The 26,118-nt window shown below is 42.9% G+C and overlaps 1 protein-coding gene across 1 annotated transcript in view; it reads left to right on the top strand.

Annotated features, from left to right (window-relative positions):
- Nucleotides 1-26,118, top strand: part of Tph2 (tryptophan hydroxylase 2) — a 117,954-nt gene that overhangs the window by 35,582 nt on the left and 56,254 nt on the right. Inside the window, exons 7-8 of the mRNA XM_085843445.1 lie at nt 4,730-4,926; nt 9,951-10,086. Of these exons, the coding sequence (XP_085699571.1) occupies nt 4,730-4,926; nt 9,951-10,086 (333 nt within the window). The remainder of the gene's footprint in view (nt 1-4,729; nt 4,927-9,950; nt 10,087-26,118) is intronic.

The following is a 26,118-nucleotide window of genomic DNA, read 5'->3' as shown; positions in this document are numbered from 1 at the left end:
CTATACTCCGCTTCAGACAGCTTCTCTGACAAGGTGCTCTCTGTTGGAGTGCCGGCATCTACGCCATGCTCTCAGTTGTTTTCTGACGGTGATGTCTCTCTCTCTCCATCACTTTGCATGCAGAAACATGCTCTGTCCTCTTAGCATTGTCTTCATTCACATCCCCGATCTCTCCTCTGAATCAGACACACCATTGCTTGAGACCCTGGGATGCCTCTTCAACAAAAGGTGAAAGCACCCAGTAGAGTCTTCTGTCTGCAGACAGCTGAAGAGAACTTAACAGAGAAGGCTTTCTTAGCTTCCTTCCATGAACAACAGACTGGACATTTCTACATTTTGCAGGACATTAGGCTACTCATTCATGCTTACCTTACATTTCAGAGGACACTTATCAAGAGGGTACGTTCTACCTTTCTAGCGCAGTGTACCATATTCGCAGGTTTCCAAATGACCTGGGGACAGTTCTCCTCTGGTGGAAGTGCCACGGGGTCTTGGGATTACTGCTCTCGCAAGCGCCATCTGGGAAAGTTAGTAAAAGTCGACCGGAGTTTACAGTCCTTAGAAAAAGTTACAGGCAGTGGCCTAACCTCCTGATAGAAGGAAGAGAAAAAAAAATCCCTGCTCTTTCCAGCAGACTTTGACTTCCTCACAATCATAAGAATCTCTGACTCCGTATAAGGCTGGCAGGCGAGGTCTGTGGTCTGGTGGACAGGGTGGTATGGGGGAATTGGCTGGTGGTGAGGACCAGGAAGGTGTGTCTGACTTCAAATGATGGCTGTGCTCCCTAGAATGTAGACTGGTTAAGTCACTTCATTCCCAGTCCAAAGCAGAGTTTTAGGATGCTGGGACAAGAGGAGTCTGTTATGTCCTCATCATAACGTGCACTTGGCTACTCTTTCAGAGGTCCCAAGTTCAATTCTCAGCAACCACATGGTGGCTCACCAACATCTGTACCGGAATCTGATGCTCTCTTCTGGTGTGCAAGACAGTGTACTCATATACATAAAGTACATGAAGAAACATGGACCCAGTGATCAATGTATAAGAATATATGGATATATATGATATCCCAAAAGAACACCCCTCCAGCATGCTTCTGTGGTAGACTTATTGAACAAAGTAAACCCAATCCACAACTGTCTGCTAACCCGCAGCAAATGTGAAGAAACACAGCACATTTGGATTTTTCCCATGACTATTTTTATTTTTCCAAATGTCATGCACGATTCAAGGGGTTAAAAGAAACGCTGGAGAGATGGCTCAGGGACTAAGATCCCTGACCACTCTTCTGGAGGACTCAAAACATGATAGCTCACAAATATCACAAGTTCAGCTCCAGGGTATCTGATGCCCTCTTCTGGCCCCCTTGGAGCATGAGATATGTAGACATAGATTCACGCAAAACACCCATACACTATTAAAATGATATAAATTAAAAACATTGAAAAACCCATATTGATGGCTTTATATTCCTGGTGCCCCAGCTGCATCTTTACTCTGTTGGGGACCTCTGCCCTACCTCTGGCCTCTGTGAAAACACCTTTTGTGACCTACAGGGACATATATGCTAATCTTGCAGACATGAATATAGATCATATTTTTGCATACATTTATATATATGTACCTAAACACCTTACTTTAGCTTGGTATATGGCATGAGTTAGTTATGTCTGGAATGCGGTTTTACTCTCATGGGTATATTTCAATGGAGGAAGACTACCATTTTATGTCAGACAATAAGCCTTGGTCCAAGATTTCAGACAATCTCTTGGAGTCTCCCTTTCCTTATATATGAAATATGCGGATAAAGACAATATCTATTTATGGAGAATCGAACGAGTTTACTCATGTACAAGTGCTCAGCCTGGAAAGAGTGTCTGGCCTGCAGTATGAAGTCCATAGTAAGTACTTCTTGGGAGTAGACAGAGAATGGAAGCTTCTTATGTTTGCTGTACTTGGAATATTTCCCAATAGATATGAAATAGATTAAACGAGCCTTTCTTTTTTGATGAAGTTTTAGAGTGTTTAAAGAATTATCCAGAGTACGGGTCCAGGTGATGTGAGAAATCACTTATCAAGACTAGGGGTGCCTCACCTGGGCTCAGGGTACCAGCAGTACGTTAAGTAGTCATCATTTCAGAGAGCAGGTGAATGAGCCCCCCCCAGTGGGGCAGGCGACCAGAAATGGATGAGAATATCCACAGCCATCCATATTCTCAAGATTGCGCTGCAGGAAATTCATCAAGTAACAGACCTGTGCAATTCTCTCTTCCTGGCCTAATTCGTCCTTATTCTTCTTTTGTACCCTGTTGGCTACATTCAGCTTGCCTTTGAAGTACTGTGCGTCTGCAGATTGGTACTGAAGGGAAAAGTTTGACCTAACGATTCTTTTCAAATGGCTTTTCAATATTTCATTTATTGTTTCAGCCTCGTTGCTTTTCCACCTTCTGATCATGCACAGATCTTATTAGGTTTATTGGCCTGCCTGACTCATCGATCTTGCTGAATTTCCAGATCTGGAGGCAGCCCACTTATACATTTCTTTCTTGCATCTTTTCTATTTTTATTTTTGCATATTAGGCTTTGGTTCTAAATTCACCATGGCTATGAGGACTTGCCAGGTTGTAAATTTCCATTCGTTGTCAACAGCCAAATTTACACATGGCCAATCTTCTTCTAATTAGGTCTGCAAAAGTCCTATTCTCAGTAAAGAAAGCAAGTGTTCATTTCTAGTTCTTTGTTTGGTACGTGTTACTCCCCCATTCCTTGTACATTTTGATTAAAAAAATAATAAACAATGTTGGGGGGGAGTATGAACTACATTTGGATGTGACTGTTAAACAATGTATTTTGACAGGAACCTAGACATATGTAGCGGGCTGGAGTTGGGAGGCGGTGAGGAGGTCTGTTTGGGAGCCTGTTCTTAGCATTCGATTCTTCTTTGTTATGACCTCAGGGATTCTCCAGAATGATTCTTGGTGGCACCCTGATGTGGCAATGACCTAAGTGTCAGGGGCTATCTTGTCTGAGAGTGGGAGCCTGTGATAAACACCTACAGTAGTAGATTGCAAACTGCTAGTCTGTCTCTCTGTCTCTGTATCTGTCTCTGTCTCTGTCTCTCTCTCTCTCTCTCTCTGTTTACTAACAGCAGGAACAGAATTTCTGTTTAGGGGTCAGGGTAGGTATTGTGGGTTTGCTGGGTTAGATGTTAAGTACATTACACTAGGATGTCTCAAACCCAACTCAAAAAGTATGAATGTTGTTTGCTTGCTTGTTTGTTTTGGCAGGGTCTTATGTAAGTCACACAGCTCTGAAACTTTCTATGTACCCAGGCCATCCTGGACTCTTCCCTTCTTCTTCCTCAGCTTTCCACACACTGGGATTACAGACATCCCTGCATTCAGACTAGATATCCCAGAGAGATGCTAACTTCAGATTCAAGTTCCTTACTCGAGCGTGCAGAAGCAGATAGCAATGGCCCTTTTCTCTTTCAGGCCTCAGGTGACATTGGGAGCCATGTTCTTTGCTCATGGCTGCTGTCTTCTGTTAAATCAGCACTTCTTGATGCTATTAGGGAACTCCAGGTTCTACGTCAGCTCAGGATGTGCCTCCTCCAGGGAGTGGTCCATGGTTGCTGTGATCCAAGATGTCAATGATCAAACAGCTTCCAGATCCACTTTATCCATAGACTATGGCTGTGCTTGGACTACTGTAGCAGAATTGTGACAGAGATCCTGTGACCCAAAAGCTTATGATACTATCTGGCCCTTCTCAGGGAAAGTTTGTTAACACTCGTCTCCAAGTAAGAGGGCGTCACACGTCTGCCTCTCAGTATGACCTGCAATAAATGTTTCTTATTTCTGCCATTTGCAAAAAACTCCTTTAAATTCAGCACAGACGTTTAGTATTTGCCAGGCATTTTGGGCACTGAACAAATAATCACAAAATTACACTTGGAAATTGGGGTGAGTCTGGGCAAGGAACAAACAAAACCCAGGAAACAGTTTTATTTTCGACAGAGGACGTTCTCTCCTACGACTTTTGTACTTAAAGCACCCCATTCCAACAGAGCACTCTGATTTGGTACCCATCTCAGCTTAAGAGCATGCATCTTGGAAGTGGGGAGATGGCACAGTGGGTAAGAGCACTCGCTGGGCAAAGATGAGGACCTGGTTGGGATCTCCGGCACCTCTGAAAAGCTGGATGTGACCACAATTGTTGGCGTGTTGGGGGTGGGGGAGAGAGGAGGGTTGCTGGGGATGGTGATCTGCTAGCCTAGCTGAAAAAGGGAGCCCCAGATTTGGTTGGAGATCCTGCCTCAAGGGATAAGGTGGAGGATGCTAGAGTTGGATACTGAAGGTCCTCTTCTGGATTCTGCATGTATGTGGACACACCACTTCATGCATGTATAGACATGGACATCCACATACACCCCCTTCCAAGGACAATCACACATATACAAAGACCGTATGTCTTGTCATGTTTCTATAGGGTATGTGAAAATGTAACTTCATTAAAAACTCTTACAAAGATGCAAATATGCACATGGTATTGCAGAGTGGCACTTATTTCCATGCTTACGGGAATCCTTTCGGACTCTTACTTATTCCAGTGGGGTGTGTGTGTGTGTGTGTGTGTGTGTGTGTGTGTGTAAAACTTCTCTTTCATTAATGACAAACTGTTTAACCTAGTAACCTAGATTCACTGTGTTCTCTTCCTGCCTGCCTAGTGGCCAGCCCATTCCCAGGGTCGAGTACACAGAAGAAGAGACTAAAACTTGGGGTGTTGTGTTCCGGGAGCTCTCCAAGCTCTACCCGACTCATGCTTGCCGGGAGTACCTGAAAAACTTCCCTCTGCTGACCAAGTACTGTGGCTACAGGGAAGACAACGTCCCGCAACTGGAAGACGTCTCCATGTTTCTGAAAGGTGAGACCGAGCAGGCTGCCTTTCCTTGTTCCCCATCCACATCTGCTTTTCAAGGACACAGGGCACACCAATAGCCCCTTCTCCAAAAGGGAAAAGTAGTGACTTAAGACAGGGAGCATTGACCCCACGATTAACCTGAACTCCCAGGGTCCAGCAGAATGGGTACCTGGCTGGAGAAACGGATTTGGCCTTTCCTTGGGGCTTGCTGTTTTAGAGCAGGTCCCAAAGGACACCTGGGAAGAATATCAGATTGGAGCATCCTTTCAACACAATCTATACTTATACCTAACACTGGATGTTAGGATGGCTAGGATCAAGGTATTGAAGGGGATTTTGGGGGCTTTAGTTCCTCTGCCTCTCCCTTCCTTCCTTCCTTCCTTCCTTCCTTCCTTCCTTCCTTCCTTCCTTCCTTCCTTATGTTTGTTTGTTTATTTATTTATTTATTTATTATATGTAAATACACTGTAGCTGCCTCCTTTGCCCCTTTCAGCTGTTGTGGTTCACCTCTATCACTTGGTCCATGGCTTCATCTTTACCATGCTACTCTCTCTCTCTCTCTCTCTCTCTCTCTCTCTCTCTCTCTCTCTCTCTCTCAGAAATGAAGATTTTATTTATTTATTTATTTATTTATTTATTTATTTATTTATTTATTTAATGTATATGAGTACACCATCGCTCTCTTCAGAGATACCAGAAGAGGGCATCAGACCCCATTGCAGATGGTTGTGAGCCACCACGTGGTTGCTGGGAATTGAACTCAGAACCTCTGGAAGAGCAGTCAGTGCTCTTAACCACTGAGCCATCTCTCCAGTCTCTTATTTCCATCTTCACCATGCCTTGTCTAGCTCCCTCTCCTGCTTCCTTCTTATAAAGACCTTTATGGTTTTAACCCCTAGTTGGATAATCCAGGATAGCATCCTCATCTCAAGAGCCATTGTTAGATCACATCTCTAAGTGTTGTGTGTACAAGTCAGACAGCACTTACAGACTCAAGGTGGTTAGGCTGTGGGCATCTTTATCTTTAGGGATGTTATGTGGATGTAGCTTGTCAGGTTTGCTTCTACCTGGACTCTCCCAGGCTGCCACATTCAACTTTGGGGCACCCTATCTATCCAGCCCCCCCTTTAAAAGTACTTTTTCTTTTTTAAAGATTTATTGATTTATTACATGTAAGTACACTGCAGCTGTCTTCAGACACACCAGAAGAGGGCATTAGATCCCATTACAGATGGTTGTGAGACACCATGTGGTTGTTGGGAATTGAACTCAGGACCTCTGGAAGAGCTGTCAGTGCTCTTACCGACTGAGCCATCTCTCCAGCCCTTACCCCCCTTTTTATTCTACATTTTCTCCCCACACAAAGGTTCCCACCATCTTGCCACCTTGATTCCTAAGCCTCCTCTCTTGCCCGTTGCTTCCACACAAGCCTCCTTTTCTGAAACATTACCTAAAACGTTCCCCGTTACCTCCCAGATTGGCTTAGTAACTCTCAGTGGCTGCTAAGGGTAGGGCTAGGCCGATAAATATTTTGAGTTCTGTGGTCTAAGATGTTTAAGGGAATCACATGGATACTTACATAGTCATTTTCTTGTGTACATGAGAGAGTACAAAAACTATTCTCCTGCTATCAGCAGGATCTCAGTTTAGACTTCTCCCTTTCTCTGGCGAATGTGTTATCCACCAAAGGGACTCTATGTGTAATAAGATACATAGAGAATAGTGTAGCAAACAGAATTTATCACGCAGTAAAACAAAGTATACCCTCAAGGGGTGCGAATGGATAATGACCAAAGGGACCCATGTTCCAATCTATGCTTTAGGTAGATTTTATATTATTTCCAAATTCTTTAGAACGAACAGTTTTTTTCCTGTGAGACTTTGTCCAGTCTATGTGATTGGCAGACCTGCTGAGATAGACTCTCACAGGAGGGGACAATGGTGTGTGTCTTTGTTCTTTATTAAAATGTCTCCTGCTACACCGACTGCTCATTCAGAGGTCCCGAGTTCAATTCCTAGCAACCACACAATGGCTTACAACCATCTGGAACAGAATCTGATGCCCCCTTCTGGTGTGTCTGATGACAGCTACAGTGTACTCACACACATAAAATAAACAAAATTAGATTCCTGTTGTTCCATCTCTTGGTTTATAGGCTGTTGACTGAGAGGGCTGTGTCTGATCCTCAGGTCTTCCAAGTTTACTAATATCTCCCTGCCTACTGAGCACCAGGACACACAGACACAGACCAGGAGCTGAATTTGGACATGCATGAACTGTGCAACCCGTGATTCTTGGTTGTGGTAGTTATCATGACCCCACCCTTGCTTTAATTCTGTATCACACGTGGCTCAGGATGCACGATAGTCTGACGGCTGTCACCGAGAGCCACGGCCAGCCCTGACCATGAAGAAGGAGCTTGGGAGTGAACATTGTCCACCACCCTGCATTTGTTCACGAGGAGGAGAGATAGAAAGCCCCGATCAGCATCTCTTCATAGTGCATTCTGCTGTGGTTTAGTTAGACTCTGTTCTCCCACATACCCTGCTGCTCACATTTCTGCTTCCCACAGAGATGCAGGAATCTGCAGGTTTATAATGGGATCCATTTCTCATACCTAGGATCCACGTTTTGCTCTCTTGTTTCTCAGCCTTAGTCATAAGTATATTATCTCACAGGTTTTGTTTTTTGCCATATCTGTCTCTCAGGTTGCCATTTTCATGTGAGTCAGTGTAGAATTCAGTTTGAGTCACTCACTGCCCCACAGCAGAAACAAGGCAAGTTCAAACTCATGGTTTTTGGTTTCTTTTAATTGACTCATTAAAAAAAAAACACCTCTTTTATATAACACAGAAACTTCTAAGCCAATAATATATACGAAGTAAAAGTTCTCAATGTTGACATTTTATATCTTTCTAATTTACATGAAATAAAGTACAAAACTATTAAAATAAAAAATGTTCCTCGGTATACCAACTTGTGCCCCAATATAGGATATGCTGCTACGATGGATGTTAATTTAAGAAAAGAAGAAAATACACTTATGTTTTTGATACTCGGGGGAACAATCTAAGGTGGAAATTCTTGGCATAAACAATGCTGCTAGATTTACAGCTGCAAGGACACCTGAGAGCAGTGTGATTTCCATGTTGGTACCAGATATCCCAGGGTGGATTTGTTCTATAGTCTTAGCTGCTGTTTCCAGCCATCTTGAGGTACTCTCCTAATATGCTGAAAATTTCAGAACAGGGGCTTGTTCAATGCTTGCATTGGGGGTAGGCCCTGCCCCAGACTCTATGCTAAGAGATAAGCCAAAGCCATTAAGACAAAGAACATGTGACCCCATTGTGCATAGACTCTAAAACCGTGGACTATACCGACAATGGATCAGTGGCGGGAGAGTGGTGGGCGTGGCAGATGTTCATCAAAAGGTACAAAGATGCAGTTATGCACAGTGTGCAGGTCTAGACATCTAGCTTATAGCTGGATGATGATGGCTGGATATACTGTGCTATATAACAGCAATTTTCCAGGAGTAGATTTTTATGGTGCTCTTACCACACACATGGATCTATGCAGACACGGGCATATTAGGTTGACTTTAGCAATCGTTTGACTGTGTGTTATGTCTATAAATATGTTTTACCACTAGGTGGAGCTCAGGGAATCCTTCAGGAGAGGGAGAAGTTGGATTGTAGGGACCAGAAGGGTCAAGGACACCACAAGAAAGCAGGCTACAGATCAACTAACCAGGGACTGAGCTGACAATCAGGGAGCCTGGATAGGTCTGCATTAGGTCCTCTGCATATATGTTATAGCTGAATAGGCCGGCGCTCTTGTGGGACTCCTAACAGTGTGAGTGGCGGATTCTTTTGCCTGCTTTTGGGACCTTTGTCCTCTTATTGGGTTGTCTTGTCCAGCCTGGATATGAGGGAGGTGCCTAGTCTTATTGTAACTGGATTTGCCACGTTTGGTTGCTATCCCCGGGAGGCCTGCTCTTTTCTGAAGGGAAATGGATGTACAGTCAGGATGTGAAATACGAGAGAAGAGTAAAGAAAAAAAGATAAAAAAGAATGAAAAATGTTTTACATTTAAACACATACATTTTTACTAAAAACAACCTTACTCCCAAGCCCAGGACAGTCAATATAAAATAGCCACTTTAAAATACAACATCTCAACAGAACACCTTACTTTTATGAAATTGAGACTACTGATGAGTCGTGGACTCATTTATCTGGTGGTAACTTTTGGTTTTATTGTATTCTTACTTTCCTTCTTTCTACCATAAAATGATATCATATGTGGAGCTTTAGTCTGTCTTTACAACATGGTGATCCACGCCATGGCACAAAGAACAACGATATTGAGTGACATTTGGAGGGACTTCACACACACACACACCACATAGAAAGGGATTCTACCACCCTAGTGGAGGGGTTGTCTAAGCCGTGCACTACTCAACGCTGGCAAGCAGGGTGGAGCCTCAGGGGAAGAAATTGGGAGCAGGTGGTAACCTTCACTCTAGGTTATAATCTTTTCCTACGTATTTGGGATTTCTTATTCTAATTTGGCTCCTGAGTCTAAGTGCCTAAAAATATTTTTACCCTTCCTTTTTTAATGAACATCTCGTTCCCCTGGAAACCATCTTTCGTGAGCATATTTTAGTCACCAGAGTTCAGAAACGTGGTGTCTGTTAACAGATGTCACTCATTTGTCAGGAGGTGTAGAACCTGGATGACTCTGCTTCTGGAACATCCTCACAAATCATTGAGACCTGAAAAAAATCCATCATCTATGAATGTATTATTTAATAACTGTCATCGCCAAAGACTTTTCCCAAAGGGTAAACGCATGCACAGCAAAGTGTCAGAGATGGTAAATGAGCCTCTAGTCCTTAAAAGTAACGTTATTAAGAAAAATAAAATAAAATGAAATAAATGAAAATCCTTATGCTAACAGCCCATGTGTGGGCCCTCAGGTCCTGAGGTTTGAATTTAGTTGGTGCTTGCTGTTGTCTCTTTAGAGCGATCTGGCTTCACAGTGAGACCAGTGGCTGGCTACCTGAGCCCAAGAGACTTCCTGGCGGGCCTGGCCTACAGAGTATTCCACTGCACTCAGTACGTGCGGCATGGCTCCGACCCCCTCTACACCCCAGAACCGTGAGTATTGCAGTCAGAGTTCAGCAGCATGAAGGTCACTGCGCTGTAATGTGGTCAAGGTGGACTTGACTTAATTACATCTTTTTAGCAGTGAGAACCACAGCACTTGTGTGGAGAAGGGCGAGCAGGCTGGATGATCAACATCTTCAGCTGGAACCTCGGGCCTCTGGTAGTGTAGCCTGGGCTGTCTCTCTTACTTCACTGCAAACACTCAACGTTCTGCCTGAGCCTGTCTCCATTGCTGATGAGAAAAGGAAGGGAAACACCTGCACATAGTCGGGACACAAGCGCCTCTCATTGGGAGGCTCCCCTTGGGTTCAGGAGGTTGAGGTTTACAGTTAGACACCACAGTATAAGTCCCTCTTTCATTTTTTTCTTTTTATTCTCAAAATTCCATTATGCACCTTCTGCAGTCTTAGCCTCCTTGAGTGTTCTTCCATCATTCATAATTTCCAGACAGCAATGATGTGCATGATCCTTCGCTTGTCAGCTTTCCTCGAGACTCATCCTGTGGCTTGTATATCCACTCTCTCCTTGTCAGTGGGAGAGTTAAGAGCACTCAGAGAAGCGATGAGGTTGTTTCCTATAATAATATCATGGGTGGGCATTGGGGGTGGGAGGCAGAGACTCCGAATCCCTACACCTTAAGCAGCTGTACCACATACGGGATTCTACAGTCTACAAGTGCCAGATGCCCTGTATTCTCCTTGCCATTCTTAAAAATGTAGTATTTATTGGAAAACACCTATGTGCTTGGATAGTTTGGGAGTGAGACAGAACCTCACTGCCCCTGGCTGGCTGGATAGGGAACAATTATTAGTGTGCAAACAGACAGTAGCACCAATGAGTGCTGGTAGGTACTGCAAAGGCAGATGGAGCAAGAGGGTGATATAGAGAATCGCTTGCTGTCCATTTTGCTGTAGGTGCCACTGGAAGATGACATTAGAGCAGAGATCAAAATGTAAACATTTCAGGACCAGAGAGAGCAGAGAAGGAAAGATCCCGAGGCTGGGAGCTGCCAGGGTTGTTTGTCTCTCTGGGCTCCATTCAGATGGGTGCCTCGTCCCAGTCTTAGGCTAATTCCTTGCCCACTGTTCTTCAAGGCTCTCAAGTTATCACTTTGCTTATGATGCTGTTTTACTTGAATAAGCACATGATTAATGGGCTGCCAAGGTCTTCACTGGGGAGCAGAGAGCCCTTGAGGTCCAAGCAGTTAAGTGGCTGATAGCCTCGAAGGTGGGCAGGGATTAGCACTAAGCTTCTGCAAGCCCCACCCCCCTTCTAGGCTGGCACCATCCGCTGGCCAGGTGGGTCCCTGTAGGGTCACTACATTTTTTTTAAAGCTCTGTTCAGCTTCTCTGAAAGTGTTTCAGGGTAAACAAAGGTTACTTATAGGACTCCAGACATTTGGAAAAGAAATGCTTCTTATAATGGAGTGCTCAAAGGAGCATTGTCAGAGTTAGAAAGGCAATCTCTAAATCTAGCCCAGAGGGTTTACAAATGGCCCTGTTTACAAATAGCAGGCACTTTGTTAGCTCTCTTTGAATAACTGGCCCTCCTGAGACTGGTGATAGCGTGCCAATAGGTATGCACAAAAAGAGGGCCAAGAAATGAGATTTTAGCCACAGAAGTCTATAAAATTTGGGGATAATGTGTTACATTTTTACCAAGGCACTTTCAGCCAATTCATTCAGCAATATTTATGTGCAGTATTAGCAGAGAGGTACAGCCGATTTAAAGATGAATAAAATATAGTAGTTTTTTTTTTTTTTTTTTTTTTTTAATGCAGTTGACATTCTGGCAGGGGAGATAGAAGCACAAATAATGAGAAAAGAATTTGTTTAGGGTTATTGCTTGGGTATGTGCAAAACATTAGAGGATCCCTGAGGATAGAATCATTCAAAGAAGATACAACAAGAATAGAAGTCAGGAATGGTGAGCAGAGAGCTCTTTTTTTTTTTTTTTTTGGACAAGGTCTCTTGAAAAGAGAAAGAAGACTTTCCATGCAAAGGGAACAGCAAACACAAAGTCGTGGAGCATGCAGAAGGTATCAGGCGGCAGGTTTCGTAGCCAAGAGTGGCTAGGCACAGCTTATGAGGAGGCAAAATCATCAGAACACATTGTGGTCATTTGTCAAAGTACGACAAACAGACCTCCGTTTTCAGTAGGCACTGGGGAACTATCCAGGGTCCTGAAGCATGCTCGGGTATCTGTGTTTGAGAAAGACGACCAGGGGCTTCAGGAGTGTGGAGAATAATAAAGAAGAAAAGTTAGCTAGGCTGCTCATACGCTCCATATCATGTGTCGGGATAGAAAAAAGTCCAGGCAATAGTACAAGAGAGTGTCTATTCGATGTTCTCGTAACCTCATAGCAAAGGGTTAAACAGGATTTTGTGACTCGAGTCAAAGAAAAGGAGAAGAAGGACCTCCCGAGATAATGGTAAAGCTTTTTTTTTTTTTTTTTTTAAGATTTATTTATTTATTTTATGGATGTGAGTACACTGTAGCTGTACAGATGGTTGTGAGCCTTCATGTGGTTGTTGGAATTGAATTTTAGGACTTCTGCTCTCTCCGGTCGGTTCTGCTTGCTCTGGCCCAAAGATTTATTTATTAGTATACATAAGTACACTGTAGCTGACTTCAGACACCCCAGAAGAAATCTCATTATGGGTGGTTGTGAGCCACCATGGGGTTGCTAGGATTTGAACTCAGGTCCTTCATAAGAGCAGTCAGTGCTCTTACCCACTGAGCCATCTCGCCAGCCCTATGGTAAAGCTTTTATTGAGAAAGTAAATGACTTGTTGTTTCTAGTGATTATTAAGCATATCAGAAGAAGAACAATCATGGGGAAAAGAGGAAATGAGGAAGAGGATTTAGGTTGAAATATGCTACCTTTGGGGTGCTCAAGATTGGGATTTCCCACATGAAGAAGACCTTAGCTCTGTACTTCAGGAGTGAATTTGAAGATTGTATTATAAAGAATTGAGAACTTGAATATTTTATGATTTGAGGATTTCATTCAATGTACTTTGATTATATTCCCTGATTTGCCCCCATATTTTTCCCCAAATCCATTCCCACCCCTCTACTACCCTAACTTTGTCTCTTCTCTGTCTTTATAACCTATTAAGTCCAATTGGTGCTGCCCAGATATTCCTAGGTCGGGTGGCTGTCCACCAGAGCATGAATGATACACCCTTAAAGACAACAGTGTCTCCCTGACCCATAACTGAAGATGGTTCATGAACTCTTTCTCCCTCAATGTGAGGATGCTGATTGGCTTGCCTTTGTGCATATAACCGTAGTTGCTGTGAGCTCATGTGTGCAGTTCTTCTGGCATGTCCAGAAGATGCTATTTCACTTCTGTCTTTCCTGACTTTTGGAGAACTCTCCTTTTAAATTACAGGAGTATCACATGACTCCTGTGGACACACATACAGGAGGAGACTGAGTCACAGTATAGAAGTTTGAGATTCACAAATCTGTTGTTGTTTTTATCAGCTCCGTTTTTGATTGTATAGTCTCTCTCTCTCTCTCTCTCTCTCTCTCTCTCTCTCTCTATATATATATATATATATATATATATATATGTATGTATTTTTGTAATTATGTGTAGGTGAATATGTCCAAAGGGTGACCTTGAGTGTTATTCTGCATTAGGTGTTATCTACCTTAGGATCCTAATGTTTGTGTGGCAAGGCTTTAGGGATTACACTATCTCCTTTAATTTTAATAATATTTATTTGTTTAAAAATTATTATCTCATAAAAAACTGATACACATACAGGGCTTGGAAATCAAAGGATGTGCTTAAACAGTGAATTCCTTTTCTCCCTTTTGAACTTCATTCATCCCTCTCCAGAGGCCACTCTTGATACTGGTTTCTATTATATCCTTCTAGAAATATGCTATGCAGAATACATTTTTGTAGAGCTTCTCTTAATCCTTGCAGGTCACAAAATCCACTCTCTTCTTAGCCACATGGTTAGAACCCATAAAACACTGTGTTGGAAGTGCCCTTTCCTGCCCAGCCATTTTCGCCGGCATTGTCTTTATAATGAAATCCCATTTTCTCAATTGAAAACCATCAAGAGGGCAGATTCTCCAATCTGTGAGGTTCAACTCAGTCACTGTGTTTGGTGCCTGTTCTCAGCCTCTAAATTACAGCCCCAATTGTTGAACTGTGGTGCTGGAGGCCACATTAATGAGACAAAGGTGAGCTGTGAAGACCCAGGTAGAAATGGGAATGATAGCAACAAAGAGACATTATCTGAAAAAAAAAAAAAAAAGGACTATTTTCTCTTGCAGTCTAGGTAAAGTACATTTTGCATCACAACTTTCAACACACACATACACACAAACACACACACATACACAAATACACACACATACAAACATATTTTTGGTTTGTCTATATGCTTTCCTCTTTAGATATATATTTACTTTATTGATTTAAAGATATTATTTTATTTCAAGGAGATGGGTGTTTTTCCACTACTTCTTGTGTGCCTGGTGCCACAGAAGCCAGAAGAGGGCATCAGATCCCTTGGAACTGGAGTTATGACTGTGAGCATCCATGTGGGTACAGAGAATCTAATGCTGTCCTCTGCAAGAGCAACGAGTGCACTGAACTGCTGAGCACTCCATCCTTCCTCTGCCTTTTTCTTAGCTTCTATTTTTATCTTATTTTATTGAAAAGAATGTATTCATGAGATATATTCTGATCACACTTTCTCTCTCTCAGCTCCTCCTAGAAGCTCCTTACTCACCCAATTCCATGCCCTTCCTTTTTCTTTTCCCTTAAAAAAAAATAATAAATGACAACCAAACATTAAAAAAAAAGAAACACACACACACACACACACACAAAGAGCAGACACACAATTCTATAAACACACAAAATCAGAAACCAAAATGTCCAAGCAAAGCTATATGAGACACAACGTTTACAAATATACCATTGAGTTTGTTTTATGTTGGCCATCTACTCTTGGGCATTGACCCTACCCCCAAGTGTGATTAATACAGCCAGCAAGACTCCACTGGAGAAGACTAAACTTCCTTTGCTAGCAGGTACTGGTTGTAAATAACTTCTTGGTTGGGGGGAGTCATGCCATGTCAGCTTCTCCCTCTCAGCCCTGAGAACCTGTCTGGCTTGATCTTGTGAAGGGCTTATGAATGTTGTCATAGACTCTGGGAACTTATATGCTGATCAATCCTAGTATGTCTGGAGAACACTTTTCTTGGCATCATCTGTCTCCCCGGCTCTTACATCTTTCTGACTCCTCTTCTGCATAGCTCCCTTAGCCCTGAAGGAAGAGTTGAGTGAAGACATCTCACTCAAGACTGAATAGTCCAATATCTCTCACTACATCACATTGTCTAGTTGTGGATCTCTGTGTTACTTCCCATCCATTGCAAGAAGACCCCTTTCTGCCGATGGTCGAGCAAGGCACTGATTTATGGGTATTGTAGAATGTCATTATGAGTCATTTTATTGCTAAGTTTCTTTCTTTCCTTTTCTTTTTCTAAAAAGATTTATTTATTATATATGTATATGAGTGCACTGTAGCTGTCTTCAGACACACCTGAAGACGGCATCGGATCCCATTACAGATAGTTGTGAGCCACTATGTGGTGGCTGGGAATTGAACTCAGGACCTCTGGAAGAGCAAGCAGTCAGTTCTCTTAACTGCTGAGCCATCTCTCCACTCCTCTAAGTTTCTTTACCAGAATAATAATAGCAGATTTCCCCCTAGGCCCATGGCCTATCCAGTTTCAGGTTTTTGGTTATACTGGCAGTGTCAGACATGGTTCCATCTTATGGAGTGAGCCTTAAATTCAATCCGAGAGTGACTGGTTACACATAGAACACTTGTGCTACTATTGCACCAACACATCTCCCAGGAAAGTAACCATTGTAGGTCACAGAGTTTATGGCTGAGTTGACAATTCTATTCCTCTTCTGCTACCTTGCAGAGTACATCCCAGTATCACTAATGATCAGTAAGAGTGAGGCCTCTTAGTAGACACTGGCTTGACTTCTTTGTGGTCAATGAGATATAGAAATGTTGCTGTCAGTAACCAGGCCTTCACATCAGTATGTGGAGAGCACCCAATGACCTTGGCAGTAGTCTGAGTTGAGACATCAGTCTCCACATCGGTTTGTAGAGAGTAACCAATAGCTTTGGCAATTGGCTGAGATGTTTAGGAGTTTCCATTGGCCAACAACTAGATAGAGCCCATTCCTGACACTGGGGGCTTCCCTTGGTGGTGTAAGAGGTCTAGTTGGAGCACTCTCTCCAACTATTATTTGGTGACTCTAGATTTCTACCATATATTTATATATTTTTGGGAAGCTTCTTCAGTAACAGGTTTTCGATGGGCTTTCATATGGCACTTAGTGTTAGCTGTTACTTTCCATATTCACTTGCTTGTCCCTCTCTTCTATCCCTTCCTCATTTAATCCTCCCACTTTAGTCTCTCTGTAACAATATATTCTATATCCACTTCCTTGGAAGAACCTCCACTTCCCTCCAGTTCTTTACTGGGTGTGTAATCTCTGTGGTTATATGGATGGTAGCACAGATATTGACCCCCAACTCCTTCCTTCCTTCCTTCCTTCCTTCCTTCCTTCCTTCCTTCCTTCCTTCCTCCCTCCCTCCCTCCCTCCTTCCCTCCCTCCCTCCCTCCCTCCCTCCCTCTCTCTCTCTCTCTCTTTCTGAGACTGGTTTTCATATAGTCCAGTCTTGTTTAGAACTTCTTATGTAGCCAAAGATGGCCTTGGACTCCCAATCCTTCTGTCTCTCCCCTCAAATGTTGAATTTATTTATTTATTTATTTATTTATTTATTTATTTATTTATTTATTTATTTGAGTCAGGGCCTCATGTACGTAGGTTACTGGCCCTGAACTCACTATGTAGCTCATAGTGACCTTGAACTTCTGATACCCCTGCCCTCACCTGTCAAAGGCTGGAATTACAGACATGCATTACTGTATCCAATTTATGCTATGCTAGGGACCAAACCCAGCACCTCATGCATGCTAGTCGAGCAACCAACCAATTGAGCTATATACCCAGTCCCAGGTTTTGCATTTTAAAGACTCTGGGTTCTTTGAACTTGGGCAGACAGTAAGATTTGAATTTAAAAAGTGATGACTTATTGGCTTGCTTCCTTGGGAGAAACCTTTCTAGCCTCTAGCACTGTAGACAAGTGTATTGGGTCAGTGATTCCTAGTCTTCTGGTTGGCGTAGATACCTTTCCATTTGTTTATGCGTGGGTTGAAGGTTACTAATATACCAGGAGTGCAAGGATGCTTGCTTTTTATTTGGAGAGCAGTGCCGCAGGCTATGATTCTGTTCCTTGGTGTAGGATGGTTGTATGCTTTGATAGCTGTGATCCCAGATAATACTGTGATTAACAAAGTATCAACACCAACAAACGATTTCCTGTACCAAATATCAATTGGTCAATTAAAAATTATTATAGTAAGATTATTCCTCTCACACAGTGGAACGGGAGAGAAGGGTTCAGAGTGCCAGGTCACAGGGACATGTGAGCATAATCCAGTGTGTATACTGACACAGAGAGAGTTTTTTCAAGTCCTCCTTAAGGCTTCCTGGCCTGATTTTTATCTGTGGACTTTGCCATGTTGTACCTCTGGCCATTTTATCTTTTCTTTTTTCTTGGCACTTTGTGGTTGCTGCTGTTGTTGTGTACAGGGAAATGTCCTATGCATGTTAAGATATTTAAGGGAATTGGTAGGCACTGCCCATTAGCGGTCAAGAATATTTTTATTGGACACCCAACACATTTGCAGAAACCTAAGTTATGTACCAGAGGAAACATTGCAAGAGAGTAAGAAGTCTAACTTCTGCCAATGACTGTGAGTCTCTTCCCTTCAGATAACACCTGTAGATGCTTGTCTTCTTAACATAAAAACTGGAAGCTAGCATCCCTTTATTTAACATTTGTTAGTCTACAAATATATATATATATACATATATATATGTATATATATGAGAAAAGTCTGATCTTATCAAACTAGCCCATTAACTAGCCCTTCTGAGATGCTCCATATTGAGAGAGAGAGAGAGAGAGAGAGAGAGAGAGAGAGAGAGAGAGAGAGAGAGAGAGAGAGAGAAGGAGAGAGAGAGGTGGAGAGAGGGAGAGAGAGAGAGGCAGAGAGACAGAGACACACACGGATGTAAGAGGCATATACACAGAGAGACGGAGACAGAGAGACAGAGTCTCAGCCTTCCATGAAAGGCAAGCAAGAAGTATTCTGCCTGAAACAACTCTGTTGCAATCCCTTGGATTCAGCTCAGTTCCAGCCTTCTTTGAAGCCTTTCCAGTTAGACGTCTCTACAGCACTCTGCACTTAGCCTTTTCAACACTGCTTGGTGATTATTTGTTCTTGCCTCGTTTTGCTCCGTGAGACTGTCATGAACTCAAGGCCAGTTGGCAAAGGTAATTCAGAGATGAAAAGAGTCAGACTGAATGCAGAGTGAATCTCTACAGCTGGCATAGGAAGGGAAAACCCAGTAGAGAGTGCTCTAAGCCATGACGGCAGCACCTCAAGGAGGCATCAGATTTGAGATATAACCGTGTTTGAGTTCTGTGCAAAAGTCAAGCACTTGTATGTCCAGATGAATCGCAGCTACACTCTGTGGCAGTAGCCCCTTTCTGAATGGATGTGGTCTTATACTGCCCTCCATTCATCCCCCAAAACTTTCCTGATTTCAGGAGCTAATGCTGGTCATGCCTCCATGAATCAGAAATGTTCACATGCTCAGTTTCCTCTTGTGAGGCAAATTCATGCAGCTTTAATGGCAGCATTTTCAACACCAATAGAGGCTACAATGCTAGGGCATCTTGAGCAAGATATTCTTTGATTTTTTTTTTTTAAATCATATTTAAAAAAATCCCTACTAGGGAACAAACTATTATACTATTGGCCATTTGCTTTGCTTTTAGGATGATAGTTTTAGAAGAAAAGGTAGCTATTATGGATCTGAGAAAAAGGATGTAAAGAAGATGAAGTTTGCCCCTGTATCTCCTTAAAGAGCAAGAGATGGAGGGAGGCAGGGTAAGCAGAAAGAGATCCAACTGTATATCACTGGGTGTTAAAAATGTATTTGTTTTATTCTCTGGGTAACTGTTTTAGTTAGGGTTTCTATTACTGTGACCAAACACCATGACCAAAAAGCAAGTTGGGGAGGGGAGGGTTTATTTGGCTTACACTTCCATATTGCTGTTCATCACTGGAGGAAGTCAGGATAGGAACTCAAACAGGGCAGGAACCTGGAGGCAGGAGCTGATGCAGAGGCCATGGAGGGGTGCTGCTTACTGGCTTGCTCATCATGGTTTGCTCAGCCTGCTTTCTTATAGAACCCAGGAGCACCAGCCCAGGGATGGCACCACCCACAATAGGCTGGGTCCTCCCCCCCATTGATCACTAATTGAGAAAATGCCTTACAGTTAGATTTCTTGGAGGTATTTTCTCAACTGAGGCTCATTCCTCTCTGATGACTCTCGCTGTGTCAAGTTGACACATCAAGCCAGCCAGTACTGTAACTAACTTTAAATATTGTTTTGCTTTGAAGGTAAAATAATTCACCTCATGCTATGTTCAAAATTATATCTGAGCTACATTAAATATTAAGGTAGAGATTTAGAACAATGTCTATGATAATGGTATTTCTGCCATGCATTTTGGTGCGGGTGTCTAAGGGGCTGGTATGTCAGTATGTATGTGGGTGTTTTAGTTACTGCTATGTTACTGTGAAGAGACAGCTTGACTAAGGCAACTTATAAGAGGAAGCATTTAATTGGGGGCTGTCTTAAAGCTTCAGAGGTTTAGCTCATAACCATTATGGTAGGGAGCATGGCAGCAGGCAGATATGGTGCTGAAGAAGTAGTTGAGAACTTACATGTTATCCAAAAGTTGGAGACAGACAAGACAGTCAGACAGACATTCAAATAGTCAGATACACAGGCAGACAGACATAGATGAGAGACATAGGAGATACACTGAGAGAGAGAGAGAGAGAGAGAGAGAGAGAGAGAGAGAGAGAGACAGAGACAGAGAGAGAGAGACAGAGAGAGAGAGAGACAGAGACACAGAGAGAGAGAGAGACACACAGAGAGAGACAGAGAGAGAGACAGAGAGACAGAGACAGAGAGAGAGAAACACAGAGAGACACACAGAGAGAGAGAGAGACAGAGAGACTGGGCTTGGGGAGGGCTTTTGATATTTCCAAGCCCATCCTCAGTGACACACCTACTTAACAAAGGCCACACCTCCTAATCCTTCCCAAGCAGTTTCCATAACTGGGGGCCAAGCATTCAAACAAATGAGCCTATGGGGACCCTTCTTACTCAAACCACCACAGTGAATGATGCTGAAGTAGGTAGGAGCTTCTTCCCTAGGGAAAAGACTGTACCGGGAGGTTAAGGAACTTCTGGATTTGTCTACAAAGGCTTGTGGGGGCAAGTGGAAGAGTTGGGAGTTGATTCAGTTGAGGAAGTTCTTGAAGTTGGAGAGAGAGAATCTTCCCCTGCCTTGACCCCTTACCCAAGCAGCTTACTTGTGTCTGGTCTCTGAAATCAGGCTTCTGGTTCTTAGAGAGACATTTGGTTTTTCAGTTGCTCTGTTGATTTTTCTCCTTTGTGTCTGTTTCGGTTCATTTGGCTTTTCTTTCCTGGATAATTCCTTCTGGTGAGATTGCAGGCTTGATTCTCTGGGGGGTCCCTGTACTTTTCTTTAACGTATCCTATGCTAAGTAGACATTGAATACTGGTAATTTCATTTGCATGTATGTATTTACATGTGCATATGATTTGTAATTCTATTAGTTGTCACTGTAGACAATAATGCTGTAAAAATGCAGAGTTCTTTAATAAGAAATACAGTTCAAAAAAATTAAGCATGTCCTAGACTCATAATCCATGCCTGCATTAGTCACTCTTTTGTCCCTGTGGCAATTTATAGAAGAAGGGTTTGTTTTTGTCTTATGGTTCTGAAGGGATAAGTCTGTTGTGGTGGGGAGTCATGATGGCAAGTAGCAGGCATGGAGGCTACAGAATAATGCTAAGGGCTTGCATCCTCTACCATAGCATGAAGCAGAGAGCAAACTGAAAATGGTGCCACCCTTTAAACTCTGAAAGTCTACCTCAAGTGACATACTATCTCCAACAAGGCTGTTCTACCAAAGCCTCCCCCAAATAGTGCTACCAACTGGGGACCAAGTGTCCAAATGCCCAAGACTATGGGGGACATTCTTGTTCAAACTGCTATAACTTCCTTCTTGAAATGCTGCATGAATTGACTGAGGTCTGGCACATGGAGGAGGTCAGGGAAGGAAGGTTCTATTTTCCAATTATTGCTACAAATCTATGTATAAATATAGTCCTGTTCTCTTCAATATAGGTTAAGCCCGCCATTTGGTCTAGATTTTTGGATGGAGCTGGAGGTGTCCAAGTGTCTCATGGTTCAATGCCCCGTGTTCTCTGGAATGTAAACATTACTCACAACAGTGTGGAAATCACACTCATAGCCTGACTTCCTAAAGCAATTTTCATTTTTTCAGGGAGGGGCAACCAGAATTGAAAATATCAACACTTTCAGCATTGCTACTTTGAGCCTGTGCTATGTGCTTTTCCAAAAGAGGCAACTTAGTTTGCATTCTCTTGCTGTGATAAAACACCCATCAGACAACTTGGAGAGGAAAGGGCTCAGTGTCAAGTGTAGTCAGGGCAGGAACTCAAAGCAGGAACCTAGAGACAGGAACTGAAGCAGAGGCCATGGAGGAATGCTACCGGCTTGATCCTCATGGCCTGTTCACTTTGATTTCTTCTACCATCCAGGAATGAATACCAGCCGAGGGATGGCACTGACCCCAGTGAGCTTGGCCCTTCCACATCAATAATTCATCAAGAAAATGCCTTGCAGACTTGCCTCCAGGAAATCTGATGGAGGGATTTTTATTTTTTTTAAAATGAGGTTTTTCTTAGACAACTCTAGTTCATGTCAAGTTGACAAAAAACAAAAAACAAAAAACAAAAAACAAAAAAACAGAAAAAACACCAAACCAATTCCTCCCCCCCCCCCAAAAAAAAAAAAAACAAAAAACAGAAAACAAAACCAACCGGGAGGGGAGCCATTGCCGAAGTGTAAGAAAAGCACAGATGCAGCCAGAAATTCCTTTAAAAATGTCTTTGTGAAAGCATTAGCAATTACCGATTTTATCTGATGTTTTAGATGCTGTGTTTAGCATATCTGCAATACAAATATGCTTGATGCAGCATAACATACGCTCATTAGATCAAGGAGCTAGATTTAGTGCTGTGTTGGGACGATAGATCCTTTGGCACATACGCATGGGATGTAACTTCTGACCTGGTGCCACGGCTTGTCAAATCAAAAGCTGCCTTTGACCATTAGGAATCAGTCACAATGCTATAAACAAACCCTGCAGTGCTTACTGACATAATACACCCAAATGCATGCGCATTAAGTGCAAATGCCATCTTTCTTGCTCACGGTTGAACAGTTTAGGAGCAATTAATGCTAGTTTTAAATATAACTGTTTCAGAGTTTAAAGAAGGTTTTGCAGCTAGGTGCTTTTTTTTTTTTTTTTTTGTAATCACTGCTGAGTTTCTACTTCACAGGAAGAATAAAAGTGAATTATCTCAGACCGTATTTTTCATTATATCTAAGGGAAGTGAGTACATCGTACAGCTTAAGCTTAGCCCTTGCTTATTACAACAGAATCGTCCCAGGGCTGGCAGAAGATGTGGTCTGTTTCCTTTTCTTGGGGCTCAGACATCAATTCTTGTTTGTTAGGTGTGGACAGTGGTAGGAGAGGGTTCGGGCTTTCAGATTTACAAAGGTTGACCTGGCCTCTCACCAGGTCTGTAACAAGAACACAAATACGATCTTACCTTTCCTATCCTTCTCTCCTGGGGACTCTCTGGGTCTTCACACCGGTCCAGCATGAACCTTGGCTACCATGAATGTTTTCAGGATAAACTCTTCCTGAAGTCCAGTCTGGGCCTGGTTTCAACGTAAGAGTTGCACCTAACCCTGAAGGGACTGGAGGCCCCAGGGAGTTTAGAGGTCTGATGGGGTGAGGGTTGGGGGTGGAGCCATTCTCATGGAGACAAAGGTCAGGAATGAGGTATGGATGTGGAAAAGTTGGGGGGTGGACTGGGAAGGAAATAAAATCTGGAGTTTAAAATTAATTAATTAATTAATTAATTAATAGTTATAATAAAAAAAGAGTTGCACAGATGAGCCTGTGTGCAAGCATCCTCTTTCTCAGAGGACGCTCAAACTCAGCACCAAGCCTGCCCAGTCATCTGGCTTTCTTTGTGCTGTTGTAACCCTTGCTGTTCAAGGCTGCAGCAGTAATTCTGAGATGATGGTGTGTTCTCAGAAAACCCAATACATTTGGACTCCCTATCCTGCTTTTTAGCTCAGAGCTCACATTCCCCTCCCCCTCCCACCCCCAGTGCCATCTTCTCCCTCAGGAAAAATTTGATAGACTCAGAGCCAGTGAAGGTGGTAAGAGCCTTGAAAAATATTGACATCACTTCTGTCTTAGGATTTTACTGCTGTGGACAGACACCATGATAAGGACAACATTTATTTAATTGGGGCTCAGGTTCAGAGGTTCAGTTCATTATCATCAAGGCAGGAGCATGGCAGCATCCAGGTAGGCACGGTGCAGGAGGAGCTGAGAGTTCTACATCTTCATCTGAAGTTTGCTAGGAGAATACTGACTTCCTGGCACCCACAGTCACACACCTACTCCAACAAGGTCATGCCTACTAATAGTGGCACTCCCTGGGTCAAGCATATACAAACCACCACACTTTCTATCCTTGAATCTTAGTGATTTCAACAGCCATCACCACTACCAATGTCACAGTAGCAATGGCACCCTTTCTAGTAATAGCCAACAAGTACAGTTTATGTGTCTAGTAACAATGCTAGGCACTATAAATATTGAATATGAAGGAACTCATTGAAAACTCAAAACTAACTGAGTTGTTTTGAATTTATGAATGGGGCAATGAGGTAGAGAAAGGTTAGGTAATTTGCCCATGGTAACCCAGTTTATAAATAGGGAAGCCAGAATCTGAATTGGGGCAATAATTATAATAATTTGTGGGTTTAACCACTACTTTGGATAGACACCCAGACTCAAAACTTCCACATGTGTTGAAACTGAAGTTTTCTCAAAATTTTAATTAGAAAGTTTGCACAAGACTCAAAAGTGACTTTTTTCCCTTTGGTTGTTCTCTGAGTACTCTCTGTGCCTATTGGAAAGATTAGCTCTGTGCTTTCTGGTCCAGTCCTTGGCCCAATTACCGGGCTTGCTAGAAGGAAGTCCTCTCTTTTGATCTTCATAGTGTTGAAGCTGCTCAACCCCCACACCTCCATTTATCACGAGGAGGCAAATCTCCTCACTTGGAAATCTTACTGTCACTTGGAAAAAGAAGGGCACTGCACCTCAGGACAGCATGCTTAAGCCGTAGGAGACTGCCGTGTGCTCGGTCCTCAGGCAGAAGCACGCAGGACTCCATGCCCTGACATCCAAGCCTCACCATCAGCTCTCAGTGTGACACTGGCAAGCCATTTAACCTCCCTGTGTGCTGCATGATGAAATAATGCTTTGATCTTCGGAGAGAAGAAAGCTTGACATAAATACCAAGTAGGCCCGCTCATCTTCTGCACCCTCTTACACTCACGTGGAGAGTGATGTTTCTCCTAAAATTCCAGAGAATTCTTAGTGACAGGGGGATATTCCTAGGCATGAAGTCCCAAGTTTTCAACCACAGCACTATGCCTTCTTTTGTGAAGTGCCTAAAAGCAAACCACCAGCCCTAAGACTTTTTACAGAGCCTATTGTCTCAGGAGCATTGAGTACCCTTCATGGTACTACATTCCATTTAAAAAAGTCCTCTACATGATTTAAAGCCTGTGCATTGTGAAACCAAATTTGTGCCTAAATGCCCACTGGAACCTGGGTTTTGTGCTTTGAAGATAGCTACACGGACTGTGATAAAGTAGTCTCTTTCTTTCTTTCCTTTTTTTTTTTTAAAGCCGATTTTAAGCAGCCACCCCCCCCCCCACTCTGCCCTGCTCCTGTTCTGCACCCAGGATGGTCTTCTATGTGTGGTGCCCATGATCCAAAATTAGAGCGCTTAGAAGCAACCACACCTGGATGAAAATTCATATTCCCTCAGCTGGCTGGAGTCAGGGAGAAATTCATTATGCACCTTCAGGTGTGCAGGATAGCGATGACCAGGGAGCACTTTTTTTTTTTTCAGAAATATTTGCATTTTTAAATTGAAAGTTCAGAAGAAGAAATTCAAAATGATTGAATTCTAGGAAAAAAAGAGGTAATCGCCATCCAAGCCTCTTCATTGTCGTGTGAAGAATGACACCCGTGGGTAGGCTCGTCACAGACACTGCCATTAGAGAAAAGGAAAGGAAGCTGACATCCCCCTACTCATTCTATCTGTCTGGCATCAGGCTGCCCATTTTGGAGAGGTCTGTGAGACCTTCACCATCTTACAGATGGCAATTCTAAGGTTCGCAGGAGTCAGGTAATTTCCCTAAGGTCGTACAACTAGAAAAGAGCAGAGCCACGATTTGGTCCAGAGCCCTAATGTGATTGGAAATTAGGAATGGTGTGAGTTTCACTTGGATTCTTCCTGGTGTGGAGCAGCGGAGTCTCTTCAACACCTGCTGTGTTCAGTTGAGTTGGGCATTCCTCATGTGCCAGGCTTGCCCGAGCACTAGCTACTCAAAAGGAATGGGGGTATGGCCTCTATCCTGGGTACACTTACACTTCTTAGTGATAAAAGTACTGAGAGAGCAAAAACTCATTCAAATATGAAAACTGAGACATAAACTCAATTTTATGCGATATGAGCAGTAATATTTAAGGTCTGGAAACTGATGCTCTCAACACACTCTATTTTTACATTGTCTAAAGATGCGTGGTGAAAGGGA

This window comes from Mus caroli, unplaced genomic scaffold (assembly GCF_978045245.1).
Source record: "Mus caroli unplaced genomic scaffold, Mus_caroli_1 scaffold_9, whole genome shotgun sequence".
NCBI lineage: Eukaryota > Metazoa > Chordata > Mammalia > Rodentia > Muridae > Mus > Mus caroli.
The sequence above is the reverse complement of the archived record's forward strand: the minus strand, read 5'-3'. Positions and strand labels throughout refer to the sequence as shown.